A 21148-nucleotide genomic window follows, 5' to 3' on the forward strand; every position below is an offset into this window, starting at 1 on the left:
CCCTCTCCCTCTCACAGTCACTCTCTCTTTCCTCGTCTCCATTTTGATCCCAATTCCTCGGCCGCCCCCACATTAATTTCTCCGGCGACCATCTCTCCCCTCCCAAAACGTCGCCGTTTTCGCCTCGTCTCAAAACCACCGTCCCTGCCCATGGCCGAAACGACGTCGCTCCACGGCCCGCCGCGAGAGCCCAGCAGCAAGCTGTGGAAAGGGGTTTTCGCCGTCACCGGAATCATGACCACGCTCGTCACCTACGGCGTTCTACAGGTTTGTTCTCATTTCTCTCACCTTTGACCGTCTCGTTGACCCCAAAAGCTGAAATCTTTTGGTTCCATTTCTTGAAAACGCAGGAGAAGATCATGAGAGTGCCTTATGGGGAAGACCACGCCTTTTTCAAGTACTCGCTGTTTCTGGTTTTCTGCAACCGAATCATGACGTCGGCGGTCTCCGCCGGAGCTTTGATTTCGAGTAAAAAGGACTTGAATCCGGTGGCTCCGATTTACAAATACGGCCTTGTGTCTGTTACCAATATACTAACCACTACTTGTCAGTATGAGGTACATTGAGCTTCTTTAGGTTTTTTTGTTAACCTTTTCGCAAAATCGGAGAGTTTCGCTACTAGGTTTTGGTGTTGTACTGACTGTAATTGGTTGTGGCAGGCACTCAAGTATGTGAGCTTTCCTGTTCAAACACTTGCCAAGTGTGCCAAGATGATTCCTGTTATGGTAAGTGAAACAACTCTGATTCATTATGGCGGTTACAACTTACTATATGCAGTGGTTCTTGCTGTTTACTTTATTGAGTTTGTTAGTTTAAAGAGTTGTGTATGTTTAATTCTTGGGGTATATAGGTTACATGTAACTTAGGGATCAGGTTTCGATTTAAAAGGGTTTACCTCGATGTAAAACTGTTGTTTTTCCAAGAGTGGGAGAGGAAAGAATTAGTTTGACGCTAATGGTTTGATGATGAAATGACTTGTATGAAGCAAATAGGAATAACGCATCGAACTTGTTGCTTTAGTTCAACTTTTATGTAGAAGTTGCAGTCAAGATGAGAGTATTTAGGGAAGGTGGAAGTGGGGGATGGTGAGGGCTGAAGGAGGGTGTTGAAAGTTGAGCTATTGTATCAGAATGAAGAAAGAAGAAGGCAAGAAGAAATCAGAGAAAACTAGAAAGACTTTGTTCATTTACAGACTTGGATGGAATATTACAGAGAGAATGCTTTTATACCATCTTAAAAAAACCACATCTGGCCTAATACCTATCATACCCTTAACAGGTGTATTTAGGCACTGTGTTCTGGTTAATGTTTCTTGCACAAATTTTTTTTTGATGAAAGCTTAGTTCTCTTTGTTTGAACTTTCTCTCACTTTTAGAATATCTGAATGGAGTTCATTGTTGTAGCCAATGATATGGGAAATATTGGGATTATAATATCATAGATTAACATTTGCCTGAAGATAGGGAGGGGCTTAGTTGTTCAAGCCCAGAGATTGATTGAAATGCCAGGAATTTAGTTGTACGGCATATAAGTAGGTGGCACTTGGTCCCTAACCTGCCATTGTAAATGTGAGGCCAGAAGTTGGTGTACAAGCATAGCATGATTGTAAATGTGAGGCCAGAAGTTGGTGTACAAGCATAGCATGGTTAGCGGCTCACAATGTGGTTAAGGATCTGATGGAAGTTGGTGTCAAGATGAGACCTGAGATGAGAGAAGGCTAAGCAACTGTCAAATAAAGTTCTATATAAGTAACAAATGAAAATCTAATTTTATAAGTTTATGTCACTAACTGGAGAGAACATATGCTACTTCAATGTCAAAATCATTGAAAGATACATTGCTAGTCGCATTCCTATGTTTCCACAAGGATCATATAGTCTTACGCTTTTTGGGTTTTCATTCACTGGTGTGATTTTTTTTGCAGATTTGGGGTACTATCATTATGCAAAAGAAATACAAGGGACGCGACTATTTACTTGCTTTTCTAGTTACAGTTGGCTGTTCAATATTTATACTATATCCGGTATGTCCCTAGTCTCTGATCTCAGTTTAGTTCATTACATTTTCCACTCGTGCTTGCATATGCAATTGGTTCGATTGTGAAGGAAGTGGTTATAATTGTTACCATGCTATGATCCTTGTATATTAATGCAGTCTCTGGGTCCCAATATAGTTTTTCCAGTATATCGCAGTCTCAATGACTTAACTGTGACCCTTTATTCTATTTTGTATCTTAATATATACCCTGTACCTGTTAATCTGCACATGCTCTCAGGAATGTTTTCTTTACATTCATAGTTTGCCACAGAGCTGCTGAGTTAGTTTAGACCAACTGAGCTTCGTGTGCTGATTTATTGTCTCATAGTATGATATCACATTGCCAATTACTTTTCACTCTTCTACTATAATATTTATGCACTCTGGGAGACTATTTGATGGCATATGTGATAGCGGATAACCTATAATTTGTTATCACATAGCAACATGCTCCTTCGCTTCGCTACGAAGATACTACCTCCATTGATGCATGATCCTGTTGTTTGTGTGATATCTTTTTGTCTATGATGCACAAACTTTTGGTCATTTTTATTCTTTGACATGAACACAACTGATTGTTTTGTGCTTCTAATTGTAGGCAGGGTCTGACTTGGGTCCAAATGATGCATTCGGTAGAGCAAGAGAAAATACTATATGGGGCGTCTCTCTTATGATCGGTTATCTTGGGTATTATTCTGGAACTGTTAGCTTCTGTTTGTTATGCTTTGTTGTATTTTTGTTTTGTTATTAGCTGTTGACGTTAAATGGCTTTCAGTACAATTAAAACATATGAATTTATTTTATATACATATCCAGTGATTGTTATAAGTTGTCTCATCTGTATTTAGGCAGCTATTGACATTAGTTTTTTCTTTACACCTCTCCTCGGTGGGAAGTGAGACCCCTAGAATGCTAAATCAGATTGCTAGGATAATAATGACATAGGATTATATGTCACCTATTGTGCTAAATTGTTGCAATGTTTTAACGCTCCCTTACAGAGATTAAAAATCAACCAAAAAAAGTTATTTGAAAATTTCACTCTCATACTACCACCATGGAAGCTTTGATATTTTGCATTTGTCTATATTATTCTTCAATTTGTTCACTTTTTAGCAATGACATTGGCCATTTGCAAATGGATGCCACATATTTGGAATTAAAATGTATATATTGCTTAGCCATGGAAATTCTCTGTCTAATAGGTTTGATGGCTTTACAAGCACATTCCAAGACAAACTTTTCAAAGGTTATGATATGGAGATACATAATCAAATATTCTACACAACGTTCTGTTCTTGTGTTCTTAGTTTGACTGGTAAGATCCTTATCATTATATTTTTTTGTCATTTTTCTGGTTGTTACTGTTCCAATCTTATTTCTTCTGTTGGAAAATTTGGTTGTTTTGTTGCTATTTTAATTGTTGAAAGTTTAAGCCTTTTGGTTTTGTTTGGATCTGTCTTGTCTAAATCTTTTGGTCTGATCATTAGGTTGGTTAATCAGGTGGGAGGAGATATGTTGCAATGTTGTAGCATAAGCATCTTATTGCTTAAATCAAATTTATGTAGTTGGTTTGGTTTCTTTGTTGACTGACTGAGGAGGATAAAGTCATCCAGAGGGCTTAAACCATGAACCAACTCACCAGGCTAGCCAGTCTTAATGTTTTTGAGTCTGTTTGGGGCAGATAAAGGGGGTGCTTGCATTTATTGCCAATGTAAATTGCATACCAGTATGCAATATTTGATTCTGCTTTAGATTTCCTATCTTTTTGGGTAGATAATCTTGTAGTAGTGTAGTTTAACACCTTGCGAGGGTTTGTTGATCTAAAACTATGAAAACTGACCCTTTTAATTAGTAGGGGACTGAAAGCATCTTGCCATATGGTTTTGATATTTATTATTTTTTTTTTCAATGGTGTTTCGTCTGCACGCGTCCTTTACCTTTTCTCCATTTGATTTCTTTCTGTTGCTTCTAGCAGTTGCTTATTTGTTATGCTACCTTTCAGGTCTTATATTACAAGCACAACTGCTTCCAGCAATACAATTTGTTGCTAGCCACAATGATTGTTTCTTTGACATCGCACTGCTTTCCACTGTGAGACACCTTTACTTCCTATTATAGTTTCTGCTTGTCCTTCCTATTTAAGCAGTTTTTAATATATTTTTTATTAATCCGTGATCTTATCCTGTGTGTAAGTTTCCTCCCTCCTCTCTGCACCCTTGTTGTTTCAACTGTGTCTGAGCTTCCTAATTTACTTATTGCTTGTGTTGCAGGTAGCAACAGCAAGCCAATTTTTCATTTCTTACACAATTCGCACATTTGGTGCGCTAACATTTGCAACTATAATGACCACAAGACAGGTAGATCATAACTCCCAGATAATCGTCAAAATTTCTCTCTTTTTTTTTTCTTGTCAACTATTGTTGGTACTAATAACTTGTGTCTTCTGTTTGGTGCTGAAGTTGGTCAGCATTATGCTATCATGTGTGTGGTTTCATCACCCGCTTAGCTTGGAACAGTGCATTGGAGCTGTAAGCCATCCTCACCCCTCTAATAGTTTTGTTCTTTTTATGAAGTCCTAAACTTGACGCCCAACACTACTTTTCTTACATTGATCAGGTGATTGTCTTTGGTTCCCTATATGCAAAAACATTTATGAGAAATGCAACTCCGAAGCTGTCCCCATCTGACAATGAGCAGAATGGAGCGTCTAGCCCAGTGAAGGGGATCCCTTGATGATGTATGGAGCGTCTAGCCCAGTGAAGGGGATCCCTTGATGATGTACTGGTTTGACAGTCCGTTAACTTTGATATGTTGTATTGGTACTGCCTCCAACTTTGATCAGTGGACAGCTTTGGTTTTACAAGTACAGAGCTGCACCTATGAACAACCCTTGCCCTTGGATGTGGGGTATCTGATCTAAATGGAGTCTCAACTACACTGCATGCAAATGAATCCTTTGAAACAAGCTAGACACCAAAGTTCTTGAAGACCCTCATTTCCATAGGGATGATTGATTATAGACTAACTAAAGGAACAAAAGGGCATTTAGTGTTTTATCTTACTATGAACTTGGAATACACGACTAAAGATTGTAAAATGGTACTGCAACATTTTATTAGAGAAATGGAAGAAATAGATTTTAGTACTTGAGATTTCGCATTTCAACCCTTGTTTCATATTCCTTTCTTCTTTTTAGGTCAATTTCCTATTCTAAATGTGAATGAAAACTGCCTTTCTGAAGAAAGCCCTTTGAGAATAATTTGTCTCAAGTTTGTTCAGGGAAGAAACAATTTTGAAGTATACAACTATTCGTTACAATGATTAAACTCTAGTGTTTCATTTTGCATTTGTTTGCACCTACATTTCACAATCCGTAGAGATTGCCAAATTGTTTTGTTACTGTGAGGGAGATGGTTATGGAAGTTTAACTGAGGGTGTTGAAGTCCGGTCGTTCGGTCGAGGGTATGAAATTAAGGGTTGCGGCCGAGACGAGGGAACTAACTCGAGAAGAACGCTGAGCCAAAAGACCGAGTCAAGGCGCCAATATTCAAAATGTTACTAAAGAATATTTCGGCCATTTGGCCGACAATGAGATTGTTTTAGCGTTACGAGAAAATATGGTTGGACTAATGTATACAGCAGACCAAATCCAATAGCTATGAAAAGTCGGCCGAGCCCATGCAACGACCTCGACCATGATTTCATTTAGGAAAGAGAGTCTCAACAAGGAGGAACTTTAATCAGGTCAAGGTTTTCAAGCAATACGCATCACAAACATCAATCAAATCAAGACATTCGTGTGTGATTCGGCCCAAGAAAGGAAAATAGGATATCCAAAGATTTCATGACGTAGAGAAACATACTAGCTAGGTTTTCTGAATTGTATATATAGAACCTTATAGATCATTTGTAAAGGGTCCTGCACCACTCAAACAAATCAATACACAAACTTATCTATCTATTGCTTAGGTACTTCACCTTTCCTATCAACTTCAAAACCTAAATTTATTTCTTTGCTTTCTTTGTTTTATTTTCAATTCAATTCTTTACGTTCCGGCACTTTAATTATCTTGTTCTTTACATTCTCGCATTTTAATTCTCTTGTTCTTTATATTACATGCACTTTATTAATCGCACATAGGAGTAGTTGTAACATAGAAATTTCGTCCATTGATCTCTTTTGGCCAGTCCGGATTGGGTCAATGCGATTCGTTGTTCACACACACATCACATCACAACGCTACAACAACCGAATTCACTTCATCTTCGTGTTCACCGTGATTTGCAAGTATCTCCACCCGATAGATCTCTCGCCTATCACCCAAACATTTGAATTCACCTAGGAAGTAAACGTATTCGAGGATCCCGGCGACGCTTAGCCGAAAGTCCTTGCAGCACAGACACCAGAATCTACCAACCGAGAGGGTTCCTTCCTCGGCCTACAATCATTTGAAAAAGTCAGATCAGACATACTACATCAATCAAAACCTCACATGGCCATTTCAGCCATGAGTTGACACGTCCGCGCAACAGAAGGACATTTGTAGCCAAGGATCTTGGCCTCGTTTCGGCCGAGACCATTTTTGAGCAAACAACATTATGAACATGTGATAAGCTATTGAAAGAAAAAACATGTGACAAGTGTATGTTATTCTCAGCCCATGAGCTCCGTTTGTAGCCAAAAAAATAATAATAAAAATAAAGAAATTATAGAAAACCCAAGGAAATACATTTGGGCACTGTATTGGGTTTTGTAAGTCGTAATATAATAACTTGTTAGTAGGAGGAAACACTAACAACTAAGTGGCTGTAGTTTAGTGGTGAGAATTCCACGTTGTGGCCGTGGAGACCTGGGCTCGAATCCCAGCAGCCACACTAATCAACCTTTTTAACTTCTTATTTTTTTTTTTGGGAACCATATGCATTTCATTAAGACTGGGATACATTTCTGTAGTTTAAACGAGAGTGGGATTATAGTTTAGCAGTTTATGTTAGACGATCTTCACAATCATGGTTACCAAAGGTTTTCTTCCTCCTCCTTACAATGTACTAGTATAAGGTTGAGCTTGCATATAGAGTGAAATTAACAATCTCATGGAAAATCAACAAAGTAAACTTAACATTAACTCATTCTCAAAAGGTCAAATATTAGAATTCAAACCGGTACTATAAAATTCAAATTAAACCATGTCCAAACTGATATGAAGGCCTGAAAAAGCCAAAGAAATTCAAACTAAAGAGCCAATGAAACCTAAAGAACATAACGCTTGTATATTAGCAGATTGGTTCACTTTGGAGGAGGGAAGAAGATTGCATCAGAGGTTCTCTTTGACCGAAAGAGCTTCTCAGTATCTGAATCCACGTTGAAGGAAGCCTCAAGCACCTGAGGAGACAATGCTTTCCAAGCTCCAATACTTCCAGCCAAATGAGTGAATATTGGGTTGGGAGTGGTGATGATGGAGAACCATTCCAAGCCTTCTGGATCAGCAATCTTTGAAACAACAAAGAAGCGAGGAACGATGAACAAGTTGCCTGCTCTAACAGTTGTTTCCAAGACCCTCTTCCCATCAACGCCGACAACTTGCACACGGCCACTGCCCCTAACAATGTAAGTCACCTGCAATGCAGAGTCACAAGAAAATCCAGGGGAGCACATAGCACTTCCATCAAGCCTAACGAGATCAGCTCCAAGCCCAACCTCACCAACCAAGGGAAGGTTCTTAGTGTTCAAGACGACAACTCTTCCACCACCCTTGATATCAACATCTAGAGGAGCCTCCTCGCAGTTCAGGGTCATCCCATCTCTATGTTCCTTCTTTGGCTCGGGCATATTAGCTCCCCCTAACTTGACAATTCCCTTGCCGGATTGCTTGCCAACGAGAGTCTTCACAACATTCTCCTCCAAATCCCATGCTCGGCCGACAAACTCAGTTGAGAAGCCAGTGAAGATGCCATTGGAACCATTGAGATAAAAGTCGGTGAACTCCCCCCGTTTGTGAGCTGTTTTGGTGTCTCCCAAGAACAGAACCACAAACTCAGCCTCCTCCTTGTTGTGCCACCAGGTAATAACTCCAAAAGGCAGAGCAATAGCATCACCCTTCTTCACTGGAAGAACTTTTTCTTCCTTCTCTGGTAGAACAATTCCCACAACTCCAGTACCTGAGGCCCAAGAAAGGTAAACAAAATTAATCACAAGCAACATATGGTGTTCAGGTGTTGTCCAATTGATATCGACAAGGACTAAGGCAGAAAACAAGCAGCATAGCATAGACATTGAGTACAGATTACATGTTCAGACCAATTATCATTGAGAAAACAAAAGGATATATACTTGAGACAAAGTGTTTCAACAACTTATGCAGTTCTAATATGCAAAATTATGAACAGAACAACAACATACAAAATTACCAGCATAGAAGTAAACACATCAATATTTTTTTTTAATTCTAAACCATAAAATACCGACAGTTTGGATCCAAGAAAAACAAAGCAGATGATCACTATAAAAAGAGGGAAATTTTACAAAGACAAAAACTATATTTTCTTTTTCGACAAGTACCCTTTTTAAACTATCTCATATACGATTCAAAAGCAAATAAACAAGAGCTTAAATAACTATAAACAAATAAATAAGATCAAGCCGATCATGAAAAATTCAAACCCATGATCTTATTTTAATATCATAAAGACAAATCACTCATGGTCTTATTCTAATATCACAAAGACAAATCACTCATGATCCACAAAAATCAATAACTAACTAATAAGATCCTAAGCACTTTCATCCATGATTCACAGAAATTAATAGCCAACGAATAAGATCAAGCAGAGATCAACTCACAACAATTATGCACTCTAATCACAATATCAATCAACAAAGCTAGCTGAAGAAAACGATACCTTGAAGGACATAAGCAACTCTGGCAGAATCAGAGTAACTGGGGAGAGCAAAGCCGTCCTTCTCCAGAGAGAGCTTGGCAGCTCCGATGTCACCTTCCCGGAGCATGGGAAGCTCTGACGGGGACCAGGCAGAGTAAGAACCACCATCTCCTCCGTGAACCTTGTTAGCCAACCTTGGTGTAAGATCAATCTCCATCTTTTCTCTAACTCTGAAAGCAAAAAACAGAAAACGAGAGCACAGTGATGATGATACTAAATATCCAGCGCAATGTGTGTGAGCGATGAAAAGTGCAGATATATGGGGGTGTATTTATAGGGGGACTATAGGAGTGTCATCTTCTACAAGAGAAAGACTCGGAGGGTGGTGGTATTTGATTACAATATGGATTAATATATCTGGATTATCCAAAACCGGATTAAATTTAGCTTGAGTTATTAACATGTAATGAATGGGATACTAATTATTTGATTTTTCTTCCTTTATATGAATAAATTAGTTGGTAACTAACCAAATTTTTTATCTTTATCTTTTATGGATATTCTAATAATGTATTTCCGAAAATTTGAAAATTCGAGCATCCGTCAAGTAATAGTAGAATAAGTATAATCACTTCAAATATTGCGGTTAAATCACCACGACTAATGCACAAATAATTCAAAACTTTATGCATAGAATGTGATTGATATTGCAACTCTAATCTAATTTGGAAGTCAATACGTAATATTAGAAAATCCCTTAGGTTTAGTAATTTAATCAAAACAAGGATCACGAATTCAAGATGCTCCTTTAATAATTTTCCCTTATTATTAATCAAGTATCTAATAATTTTATTTTTCTTAAACGAAAAAGACCTACTACAAAGAACAACAGCCGAAAACGAAGGAGACGTGGAGAGGGGTCTTAAATTTCTTTACCCTTTAAGCAAGAAATGACAAATTAATCTCATCCTAATTGCAAATCCGATTTACTGTTCAATAAGAATACACATTTGGATAAACAAATACTAGTTAAGCAAGAATCATATTTGGATAAATTCGGTGCTTATCAGAATCTTACACAAACTTGAACTTCCAAGCTGCACTGATCTTATTCAACTAAGATCGATTAGATATTTGGATAATATTGAAGAAGAAAAAAGAAAGTAGCGATTTGCCCTTATCCAATATCAGGTCTTTCTTAGTTTCTTTACAAAGGCAGTAAGTGGCTGGGTCTCATCTCATTTCGAATCTTATTCTCAACTTTAATCTTTTTTGGTGAATTTGTTCTCCATTTTTTGGCCTTACATTATAAAACTCCATTTGATCTATGAATTATATAACATCTGAACAGCATCCTCTTGTCCTCAAGCATGCAGGTTAGTCCAACGTGATATAGCTTAGATTTTTTTAATTTTGATTTTTTAAAACGTACAACTCAAATACTATGGTCTTTTGTAAGTCAAACTCATGACCTCTCATTTATAAATGAGAGACTGTGCCGCTAGACCAAATGAGATCGTACTGGACATATAGCTTAGAATTAGACATATTAGAAGTTCAATTTTTTGTTTTGTGAGAAAATTAGAATCACTCCAGTAGGCTTGAAGCCAATAATGATTCCAATAACGACCGTAAAATGATCAATGCATGAGTAATCTGAGGATCACTTACACACAAAGAAAAATACTTATTTCAAACTGCAAACTACAAATTCAAAATACAACCTCAAAAGTCAAAACTACATGATAAAAAGTGGACATGAATCACTAGAAATCGTACTAACCTAGCTGCCTCACCCTAGACAATGTAAATTAAATAATTTTAGTTGTTACTATGGTCATTGTTTTATGATCTATATCAAAAACTAATGAAAAGACAAAATTATTTAAAACTTTTTAGGGAAAATACCCATTTGCACAAAAATAAGTAAATTAGTACCAAATCCAATGAAAATCTTATTTATGAGCCTATTTCAATGAAACTCGGGCAAAAGACGAATTTACCCCCACTCCTATTCAACTACCCTCTCTCACTCCTTTTCCGATTAGAATTCTTTTTTCTTTTCTTTTTTTCTCTACCTCTTTCTCTCTCTTGAAGCAGAGACTTGAGTCCTCAACGACAAAGCCACTACCTTGAAAGACGTGAACCGAGCTAAACTCTGCTGCTGGTGAGATCTTTAAGCGGTGTCGTCGCTCCTCCGCCGCAAGGATACCGTCGCCAAGCGATATATGTTGAGAATCACCATAACACTCTGCAGATCCAAAACTCTGACATTTGATTTCTTCCCAAAGACTGAGGCCTCGTCGCTCGACGCTCGTCGCACGGCGGTAGGCGCTCATCGCTTGACGAATGGCAGTCAGCCCTCGTCGCTCAGCAGTCGGTGTTCGGCGTTCGACGCTCGTCGATCGGCGTTCGTCTACGCTAGGTCTGCTCTAGCCTAAAGCCAATGAAGATCCGGATCCAAACAAAAATGGATGGGTGATGGTTCTGAGTTGTTGTGTAAGGTAGGACGCCGGAGTTGACGCCAACAACGGTCGGGAAGTGTTTAGGCGCCAGCTTTGGGTGCCCAGAGCAATTTTTTAGTTTGGGCTTGGGTCCTTAACAAAGGGCTGGAGGTTTGGATGCCCTTATGGGCCTCACAGTAATGTTTCAACATTTTATTGGGGGTTGGTAACTATTATTAGGGTCAATAACTCGATTATGTTATGGTGTTTCTTCTTGTCTATTACAATATGGTGAAATAAATTAATTATTAGGGGTCAATAACTGATTATTGGTAGTCAGTAACCAAGTTATTAGGGGTCAGTAACTGATTATTGGGGGTCAGTAACCAAGTTATTGGGGTTAGTAACCGAGTTACTGGTAATCGAAATCCGGCGACCAGAGAAAATCTGAGTTACTAGGGGTCAATAACCAGCGACCAAAGAAATTTTGGCAACCGATAACCGGAGTCCTGCGACCGGTGATCGGTGACCGGAGTCTCGTGAGGTTCCGGCAAAGTCTTCTCACTCTTTCACTTTCTCTCTTCTTATACATGTTGAAGTGGTGAGGATAAAATTGTCTTAAAAATATGCAAAAATTATTAATTTATTATGACTTTAATATAGATTTGTGTATTTAGGCACAAATAAGAACACTTATATTGGAATGTACTCATGTCTATTAAATTCATTGGAATGGACAATAAGGGGTTTAAATAAGGGGTTTCTTTTACCCTTTATAACGAGGCATGGTACAACCTGATGGTCCCAGTTAATGTCATTGGCTCATATCACTTATAGTTGTTTGTAACTGGTATTCATTTTCTATTTTTTTTACCCCTTTCATGGTTACCAAATTTGAGTAAAAAATCATTATATGACTATGACACATGGTAGTTAGGTTTAGTTTGGTACAACTGCATTTTTTTTTTATAAAAGAAATCAGTTTTTGTCTAAACTTCTAGTTTCTAGTTTTTTTTTTGTATGAAATGATAATCATTTCATTGAGATACCCATGTCAATCCAGCATAGCTGCGAAATAGAGTTTTTGAAATTTGAGAAAGAATCTGGTAGTATAGATCCAGAGTGTACATGATGGACCCTTCCGCTGCCATCGATCTATAGATAGGCATGCAAGACGTTTTGGTAGTACCCACGGTGCAATGTCCCATGTTGCCTTCCTTCTTCACTTCATGCTTCGTAGAATATCTTGAATTATCTTTCGATACTACTAAAGATAATTTAATAGAATGATCGAGATCTCCTGGATCCCAAATACGAAACCCTAAAGGGTTAGAATTCATCAGTTGGGTCCTAAAATTGGCCCAAAATCCAAAATTATTCAGAACTATTTTGGACACCCATATGGGCACCTAACCCTAGATTTGGGGGATTCCAAAACTCAGCAACAAATGCCGCCGCCCAGCCTCGTCGTGGTTTACTGTTGATCTAAATGCAAAATTGAAGCCAAAAAAGCAATGATGTCCCGTGGCACCTTCAATCTTGACCGGAATCACCTCTGGTTGCCCTCCATGCTGCCAAACTTTCAAGCACAAGGTTTATGCAAAACCTCTTACCACCACCAATTCCGACATCGATCTTTGATACCAAAAGGAAAATAGAATCGAACTTGGTCTTGGTTGATGTTCTTGCTTCGATCTACACGCCATTTGCAAATATAGCCAATCTTCCTTGAGTCTTGCTCTACTAGGTCGATCTTGACCTAATGTAGATGTCATCATCCAGCGCAAAACCTTGCCATTCCAATAGTAAAAATCGGATCTCCGTCGAAGGTTTCCATGAGAACCTTCAAATTGGTTCAGTTGATTAGATTGGGTGGTCGCTAAAAAAATGATTGGCTTAGCAAGGTCTTAGAGAGACCCCAAAGGGTGGACAAAACATATCCACTTAGAGGGGAGGCCGGAGTTGGCCGCCCTGATAGAGGCATGCCGGTGAGGCGACTAGGGTTTAGAGAGAGAGAGAGGTTTCAGAGCGGACTCTACGCATCAAGGTGCACTTGCACTTTTAATGTGCAAGTTCTCAAATCGTCGTAGGTGAAGATCTAATGAAGACTAGAAACCATAAATTCATTCTTTTCATTTTTATATTTGATCTGATCAAAATAAGCGCCCATAATAAGAGTACTTCTTATTCGACCTCAGGTCCTCACCTCTCGTGTTGGAAATACTTTGGACTATTTTTTATGTTTCAATTTTATTAACGGTATTAGAATATATGCATGATAATGCGATATGGATGACCGGATCAAAATATTACATATTTAATTGCTCGGTTCACTTACATCTTAATGTGTAGAAGAATTTTCGTAGTTTTAGAGGCTCACTTTTAAATAAGTGGGTGATCATTGTACTAATGAGTGGTGCTAGGCTGCTAGCATACCACGTCCTAGAGTTAAATATTTTTTCCCCTAAACTTGCTAATAGAGAATGTAAGAAAAGATATGAATTCGTGCCTTTCTTGGCTAGTGTACAAAATGAATTGACTTCATTATTCGAAAAGAAAAATAAAAGGAGACCGGGAGATGGAAAACATGTCATATGTTAAAGGAGCATATGTAAAGAGCATGAGACTGTTTATGGAGAACTGTCCTAAACTAGTTGTCTAGTTCTTCTTCAACCAATCTCCTCCCACTCCGGATCAAAAAAATTACGGACTGGGTAAAAACATTACCAGTCAAATTACCATATGTTATCCTCAATTCAATCCGAAATTAATCCACTTCCTAATCAGATTCCATAACTGATCACCTTTGGTTGGTGCACTTCCTTCTCAATACTCCTATATATGGACAACCAAACACAATGCATTTCTCATCCCTCACACATTGTGCTTGATATAGTAGCACTGTCACTTGCCTCTCGATCTGGGTCATTTCAGGGTTAGAGAAACTTTGTGAAGATGGATATTGATCTTTCACCAAAGTTGGCCAAGAAGGTTGGTGAAGGAGATGGAGGTTCTTACTTTGCTTGGTGCCCATCGGAGCTTCCCATGCTCCGTGAAGGTAACATCGGCGCTGCCAAGCTCGCCCTTGAGAAGAACGGCTTTGCTCTCCCCAATTACTGTGATTCTGCCAGAGTTGCTTATATTCTCCAAGGTATTGTTTTCTACTGCTTTCAGAAATCAGAATTGTTATTGTGATTATATTAGTTCATAACTGTTATGAAAATTCATGATCGGCTTGATGGTATGTGTTTATTTTCTCATTTGTTTTTGTTGAATCATGAATCTCGTAGATCAAATTGAATCAAATGTTTTTATTTTTATTAAAACTTTATATCAACTAACATGTAGGATCGTGAATTATTTTATGGGACCATGTGGGAGTTCTACAATACATAGCTGATGGTGTTTGATCGTGTGGGGATGATCATGTGGTTTCTTTGAATTTTTCTGAGTGTTTCTGAATTCTGAATGAGATTGCTATGTTTATATCTCTAGTAAAGACCAACACTATGGAAGAGTTTAATTTAAAAGATCATAGTCAATCATATTCTAAGGTTATGGTTAAGGTCCTCTACAAATCTATGATTGTTGAACTACGGGGGGTGTATTGCATTTGGATTCATACAGACTTATTTTAATCAATTGACTTTTTGAAAAGTTTACAGACTCTTTAAAAAGTTCATAGACTTTCACTGATTTCTTAAAACCATCGATTTTTAATCACAGACTTTCACTGATTTCTGAAATCTACAGATTTCATATGAATGACTTATGTAGATTTCTTAATACTTACAAAGTTATAGGAAATGAACAAAAAATAAAGATGCAATGACAAACACAGAATGACACCGATTATAAGTTGAGTGTTCATCTATCTAATTTCGATGCATACCTTTATAATATTTGATTGAAATACATAAACATAGGTAACAAAAAAAATTATATTAACTTAACAACACGCATAGTACGTAAACCAAAAACACATATTATAAAGTGAGACATTAGAAGTTCACAAGTTTAATTCATGTACGCCAATATAATAATATATGATCATGTGGTTCTAATATCAAGAGTTAGTAGATAATATTTTAGGTTATCGAGGGTTCCAAGCATTACAATTGAAATACAACAAAATATTAACATTCAAAAAAACATTGAAAAGAATAGGTAGAATAGAACATTGATAGCACAAAATATTATAAAAAAAATAAAAAAAAGATGATGTATTGTAGGATCAACATATTCACATGTAAAGAGAAAGTCTGTCGTAGACTTTTCCAAATCTTTGCTCTAGTGGATGGAAAAATATTGGAGTTTGGTGTGTGTAATTTACACTACAAAGTCCACAATTATCCATGAGTTATTAATTCTATAAGTATGAATGATATTTTGAATACATCTAAACTTCTATTCATTTTAAAAAGTCTTAATTAAATACCCCTGAATTTTGGTGGAATTCATAATGATTTTTTAAAATCTAGTTGAATACACCCAGACTTTGATGGACTTTTAAAAATCTGTATTGAATACACCTAGACTTTCAAATTCCATAGACTTCTTTAAAACTTCCACTAATTCCATATACAATACATCCTTCTAGATTTAGCATTTACTATGATATTGTAACTATGGAATTTACTTTTTATAGTATTTCTTATCCAGGAAGTGGTACTGTTGGAATTGTCCTCCCGGAGAAGGAAGAGAAGGTTGTACCAGTGAAGAAGGGTGATGCCCTCGCCCTCCCTTTTGGAGTGATCACATGGTGGCACAACAAGGAGGACGCTGAGTTCGTAGTTCTTTTCTTGGGTGATACCAAAACAGCTCATAAAAGGGGTGAGTTCACCATCTTCTATCTCACTGGTACTAATGGCATTTTCACTGGCTTCTCAACTGAGTTTGTCAGCCGAGCATGGGATTTGGAGGAGAGTGTTGTAAAGACTCTTGTTGGCAAGCAAACCGGCAAGGGCATTGTTAAGTTGGCGGGATCTAATATGCCTGAGCCAAAGCAGGAACATAGAGATGGGATGGCATTGAATTGCGAAGAGGCTCCTCTAGATGTTGATATCAAGGGTGGTGGAAGAGTTGTTCTGTTGAATACTAAGAACCTTCCTTTGGTCGGAGAGGTTGGATGTGGTGCTGATCTTGTTAGGTTGGACGGAGGTGCCATGTGCTCCCCTGGTTTTTCTTGTGACTCAGCATTGCAGGTGACTTACATTGTTAGGGGCAGTGGCCGTGCCCAAGTTGTTGGTGTTGATGGGAAGAGGGTCTTGGAAACAACAGTAAAAGCCGGTAACTTGTTCATTGTTCCTAGATTCTTTATTGTTTCCAAAATTGCTGATCCAGAAGGCTTGGAATGGTTCTCCATCATCACCACTCCCAAGTGAGTCCATTTTACATTCTCAGATTTACTTTTGTTACAGTAACCTTATACTTGCATGTAATTATGTTCCAAATTTCTTTTGTTGAAGTTAAAAGAATTGTTAACGTATGTGTTTGCTTTGTTGCAGTCCGATCTTCACCCACATGGCTGGAAGTATTGGTTGTTGGAAAGGTTTATCTCCTATGGTGCTCGAGTCTGCTTTCAATGTGGATTCGGAGACTGAGCACCTATTCCGTTCTAAGAGGACTTCGGATGCAATCTTCTTCCCGCCACCAAACTGATCAAGTTAGCTTACATTTGCTAGTTTCTTTAGCCAAATAAAGGCTTTCTGCTCTCGTTCTGCTCTCTATGTGGGGATGTAAGCTATGATGGTTTGCAATTGGATTTGTCATAAACTAGCAACTTTCTGCAATCTATCAGTTGTGCTCTGCATCTGTTCCGTGTAGTTCTAATATACCCTGGCTTCACGGATGAGTTTGGGAAGATTCTTCGATGCCTTAGTTTTCAATTTTCATGTGTCAAACCTTCTCAGTCTTCTAAAAAAACCTTCTCACAGTAAGGGATTTTCTCTAAGTCATTTTTTACAATTATATTACGAGTGTGACACTTCACAAAATTTTGCGCTGATATATCAAGGGCACTCGATGGCAATTATAACGACTTGAGTCACTTGACTATCCAAATCAGAATCTAAAAAGATGAAAAACAACAGAGACCGAACCAAACAATTAGTTAACCCTTTAACTTTGCCAAACTAAAGAAATGACCACGAGCAAGAAGAAGCTCAAAGAGATCCTATAACGACTCATATATGATACATCCGACAATATCCCAAATCAAAATACACAAGAAACGTAAACAAAATACAAACCAAAGTACCAAACCATTAAGAGACTACTAATTCTGAAAGTATATAATGGAACAAAATATGGAAAGATTGAATATGTAGATTCAATCTTTGATCAAATCAAAAGCAACAGACACAAGAACACAAAGTTTGTTAACAGTTTGTTAACAACAGTGTAAACCTCCCTCGAGGAAACGTTACTGCGAGACTTTTAAAGTAGTCCACACTAAATCAAATCACTATAGAGTAAGAATGATTACAGATCTATCAAGTAATGATATCCAACACAATCACTTTACTAGTATTCCAAACTAACTTGACCTTACAACTGATAACCCTATTCTAACTCTCCTTGAATCTGATACGGATATGAAGGAACTGAACACGCCTTCTTTTCTTTTCAACTTCACTGATCTCAATCACTTATGCATATGAATAATGAAGATCATATCAAACATATCAGAGATAAGAGAAATAGCATGAACACAATATCAACTTAGAAGCAATGCATCGAAGCTTTTTTCTATTCTCTAAATCTCTGCCTTTTCAGTTTCTCAAAAACCTATTTATAGAGAAGAGACTTCCCCCCCTTAGTTAATGCACATCAACACATAATGATTTGTTTAAGAGAATCGTAGCAATATGTCAACTATCACTTTGTTTTGATATGGAAAATATATCAATCAATTAATCTGCTATAATTTGGGAAAACACAACTTTCCAATTTAAACCAAAGTCATTTTAGGCAGATAAGATATTTTCCAAAACAAATGCATCAGAGTTTAAAACAAATCAATTATAGACAAAGATATCTTTTATTTGAGAAACTCATTTAATGCAGCATGTAATCACATAAAACATAATTAGAAAATCATGAATGCTATGTATAGTGATTTATCTTGATTGAAATCAGATCCGTGAATCTTCAATTTTCTTTTAATCCTTGACAAATTCTTTATCACTTTGATTTTGCTCTCTTCAATGTGATATCTTGTCAAAAGAATACACAAGATAAATATAAATCTTGATATCACAATTTAATAGTAAATGAAAGAATTTCTAATCAAATTAGAACTTCTTTCCTTACTCATTAGCATAACAAAATATAGAGAATTTAAATCTAATATTAATACTAATCAAATCAGAATTAATAGGGAAGTTCAATCAAATATTCATGCACATAATACCTAATCACAACATGTTTCCTTATTTTCCCACACATACAAGTCCTAATCAAATTAAGACTTATTTCCAACGTAGCAGCCTAGTTATATAAGATAATTCTAATCCAACTAAATCGGAATTAGTGATAGAAATTATCATATCTAACTAGGGAACACATGAATCATGTACATGCAAGACATCATAACATTTTGTATAGGAATGCCAACATAAATATATACTAACAAATTCTCTTTGTATTCTCTCATTTTTACGTTTAGGGTTTAGGCCTTTAGGGTTTCCCAATTAGAACAAGTGATCAATGGACGTAGAGTGCAGTCGTGCAGATGTCCCTGTCTATTTTCTCATCACTGTCAAAATAGGAAAAAACTTGCGTCCGGACTAGTATGTACTTTCTCTAATTTACATACTTTTGATAATGTATAATCTTAACCGTTCAAAAATGGAATTAACCAATAATGATCACCTCTGCAAAAATCAATGCAAAAAAATTCATTTTCTCAGCCGAATAAATCAAACAAATGACGGCTGATCATGAGACTGCTAACTTTCATGAGAACTATCAATTTGTTTAATGCAATTGGTTGAGCAAACAAATTTTGAATAAATTGATTTTTTACAAAGGTAATCTTTATTGTTTAATTTAATTTTTGAACGGTTAAGATTATGATAAAAAACATGTAAACAGGGTCTTAAAAAACATGTAAATAAGAGTGCGGACGTAAGTTTTTTCCGCCAAAATATGTATGTATACAAATTGGAGCTAGTATAGGGCCAAATACTAGCCCATCACTCAGCACATAGCAGCAATTCAGCAAAGCAGCCCACAGCAAAGGAAGGAATAAAACGCTATCGAACTGAGTTCTCGAAACGACTTCGTAGAAATGGCACCCCTCAAAGCTCTGGAGCTAGAGTACCCAATAATCGACTCCAATTTCCAGGCTTTTTGTGCCTCACATGGCATCCTCTCAGGTTAGTAAGTCTCTTTGATTTGCTCCAAATCCACAAAAGCTAAATTTTCTGACTTTTTATTTTTATTTTTTTATCTGCTTTATTGCAGTGGAAGATTTCCTCATTCATGACATGTATGAGTTGACTGCGTTCGCAAAACAACAGCCCAACTCTGAAAAACTCAAGCAGGTTTACATATGAATGCCACACATTGCTAAGTTAACCAAATGGTATTATTGGCTTTATAATTGTATCAAATTGTTATGTATGGGCTATCAGAGCATTACCCAGATTCTCTCTATTATTGATGCTCAGCACCCACCATGGGTGAATGGTATGGAGCTTTTAGATGATGCTCTACATAGGAAACATGTACTTCCAACTGGGTGTGAAGGGTATGTTTTATTAACCCAATAGGAGTTACATATTCGTTTTACTACTGCTAGTAAATGTAGATTTGTAATGTTTCTTGGGTTTCTGTGAACCAGGATTGATTTGTTATTGGGAGGTGGATTACGTGAGGGACAATTAACTGAACTCGTTGGGCCGTCATCTTCTGGTAAAACACAAGTTAGTAACTTTCCTTGTTCAAATATTGTATGAGTTGATGATATCAGTGATTTGAAATTTCGATACTTAAGAACACTGCTATAAATATTAATCAGACTGTCAAATTGTTATGCAAGTTATATAAGACTGTTGAAAAATTTATTTGGGTTTTGTTGTCATTACTGAAGCACAGTGCTACAGTGCTAAGACTACATGATCACAGAAAGCACTTACTCCTCACAAGTTCGATATTGAATTTTAGTAATGTGAAGAGAAATTTCAGGATTTTAATAAAACACAAGTTTAGGTTCTGAAAGTGTGCCAATTTCTTGGTAATGTTCAGGTCTGCCTGCTTGCTGCTTCAAATCTTGCATCGCAGCACATGGGTACTGTTGTATACCTAGACACAGGAAACTCTTTCTCCACCCAACGAATTGCAGAGTTTGTTGGTCGATTCTCCAACCACACGTTTAGTCAGGTTATACCATTTTGAGTACTATTGCTGTCTTTTGTTTGTTAGCTGTTTTACTCAAAGTGACAACTATAGTATCTGATTTCTCTCCTGATTGTAGGCAGGCCAAAGGAATTTTCAGAAAGCAATGAACAACATCTTGTGCCATTCCGTGTTTGACATCTTTACAATGTTCAATGTGTTACATCGGCTGGAGTTCAGTTTGAAATCTCAGGTTCGTATTGGCATGAAGCCTTTCCTTCCCATTTGTTGGTAGACTCTTTTATATGTACCATACAAACTGGTTCCAACTGCAGAAAGGAGGGCAGGTGCAGTTGCTTATTGTTGATTCGATTTCTTCACTAATTACGCCAATTCTTGGGAACACAAGTTCACAGGGTAATATACCAGTATACTTGTTTTTT

General features: G+C 37.2%; 4 protein-coding genes and 1 non-coding gene across 5 annotated transcripts in view; 4 read left to right on the top strand and 1 right to left on the bottom strand.

The window, feature by feature from the left end:
• The first annotated feature begins 65 nt into the window (after positions 1-65).
• Positions 66-5180, top strand: LOC101305921 (UDP-galactose/UDP-glucose transporter 5B-like). Its single transcript, XM_004294565.1, has 10 exons — positions 66-267; positions 351-557; positions 660-725; positions 1925-2023; positions 2636-2724; positions 3243-3355; positions 4043-4131; positions 4311-4397; positions 4500-4568; positions 4657-5180. The coding sequence occupies exons 1-10, from the start codon at positions 151-153 to the stop codon at positions 4771-4773; spliced, it is 1053 nt and encodes a 350-aa protein (XP_004294613.1). The 5' UTR covers positions 66-150; the 3' UTR covers positions 4774-5180.
• Positions 5181-6843: 1663 nt separating this feature from the next.
• Positions 6844-6915, top strand: TRNAH-GUG. The gene has a single exon. It is a non-coding gene; the product is annotated as a tRNA-His (tRNA).
• Positions 6916-7137: 222 nt separating this feature from the next.
• On the bottom strand, positions 7138-9213 carry LOC101306212 (glutelin type-A 1-like). Its single transcript, XM_004294566.1, has 2 exons — positions 8941-9213; positions 7138-8199 (listed from the first exon to the last, which is right to left on the bottom strand). Exons 1-2 carry the CDS (start codon positions 9134-9136, stop codon positions 7328-7330), a joined length of 1068 nt encoding a protein of 355 aa, XP_004294614.1. The 5' UTR covers positions 9137-9213; the 3' UTR covers positions 7138-7327.
• A 5030-nt stretch (positions 9214-14243) lies between these two features.
• LOC101306504 (glutelin type-A 1-like) lies at positions 14244-17261 on the top strand. The gene is made up of 3 exons (XM_004294567.1): positions 14244-14514; positions 16026-16743; positions 16871-17261. Exons 1-3 carry the CDS (start codon positions 14319-14321, stop codon positions 17022-17024), a joined length of 1068 nt encoding a protein of 355 aa, XP_004294615.1. The 5' UTR covers positions 14244-14318; the 3' UTR covers positions 17025-17261.
• Positions 17262-19656: 2395 nt separating this feature from the next.
• LOC101306799 (DNA repair protein RAD51 homolog 4-like) overlaps positions 19657-21148 on the top strand; it is a 3148-nt gene continuing 1656 nt past the window's right edge. The window contains exons 1-7 of the mRNA XM_004294568.1: positions 19657-19744; positions 19833-19912; positions 20003-20118; positions 20212-20293; positions 20616-20750; positions 20845-20958; positions 21041-21122. Of these exons, the coding sequence (XP_004294616.1) occupies positions 19657-19744; positions 19833-19912; positions 20003-20118; positions 20212-20293; positions 20616-20750; positions 20845-20958; positions 21041-21122 (697 nt within the window). The remainder of the gene's footprint in view (positions 19745-19832; positions 19913-20002; positions 20119-20211; positions 20294-20615; positions 20751-20844; positions 20959-21040; positions 21123-21148) is intronic.

This window comes from Fragaria vesca, linkage group LG3 (assembly GCF_000184155.1).
Source record: "Fragaria vesca subsp. vesca linkage group LG3, FraVesHawaii_1.0, whole genome shotgun sequence".
Lineage (NCBI taxonomy): Eukaryota > Viridiplantae > Streptophyta > Magnoliopsida > Rosales > Rosaceae > Fragaria > Fragaria vesca.

Excerpts from the sequence above, each read along its gene's own strand:
- LOC101305921 (XM_004294565.1), top strand. The coding sequence starts at position 151 with ATGGCCGAAACGACGTCGCTCCACGGCCCGCCGCGAGAGCCCAGCAGC. Across the intron at positions 2,725-3,242 it reads CTTATGATCGGTTATCTTGG|GTTTGATGGCTTTACAAGCA; the intron begins GTATTATTCTGG and ends TCTGTCTAATAG. Across the intron at positions 4,398-4,499 it reads CTATAATGACCACAAGACAG|TTGGTCAGCATTATGCTATC; the intron begins GTAGATCATAAC and ends TTGGTGCTGAAG.
- LOC101306212 (XM_004294566.1), bottom strand. The coding sequence starts at position 9,136 with ATGGAGATTGATCTTACACCAAGGTTGGCTAACAAGGTTCACGGAGGA. Across the intron at positions 8,200-8,940 it reads AGTTGCTTATGTCCTTCAAG|GTACTGGAGTTGTGGGAATT; the intron begins GTATCGTTTTCT and ends CTTGGGCCTCAG.
- LOC101306504 (XM_004294567.1), top strand. The coding sequence starts at position 14,319 with ATGGATATTGATCTTTCACCAAAGTTGGCCAAGAAGGTTGGTGAAGGA. Across the intron at positions 14,515-16,025 it reads AGTTGCTTATATTCTCCAAG|GAAGTGGTACTGTTGGAATT; the intron begins GTATTGTTTTCT and ends TTTCTTATCCAG. Across the intron at positions 16,744-16,870 it reads TCCATCATCACCACTCCCAA|TCCGATCTTCACCCACATGG; the intron begins GTGAGTCCATTT and ends GCTTTGTTGCAG.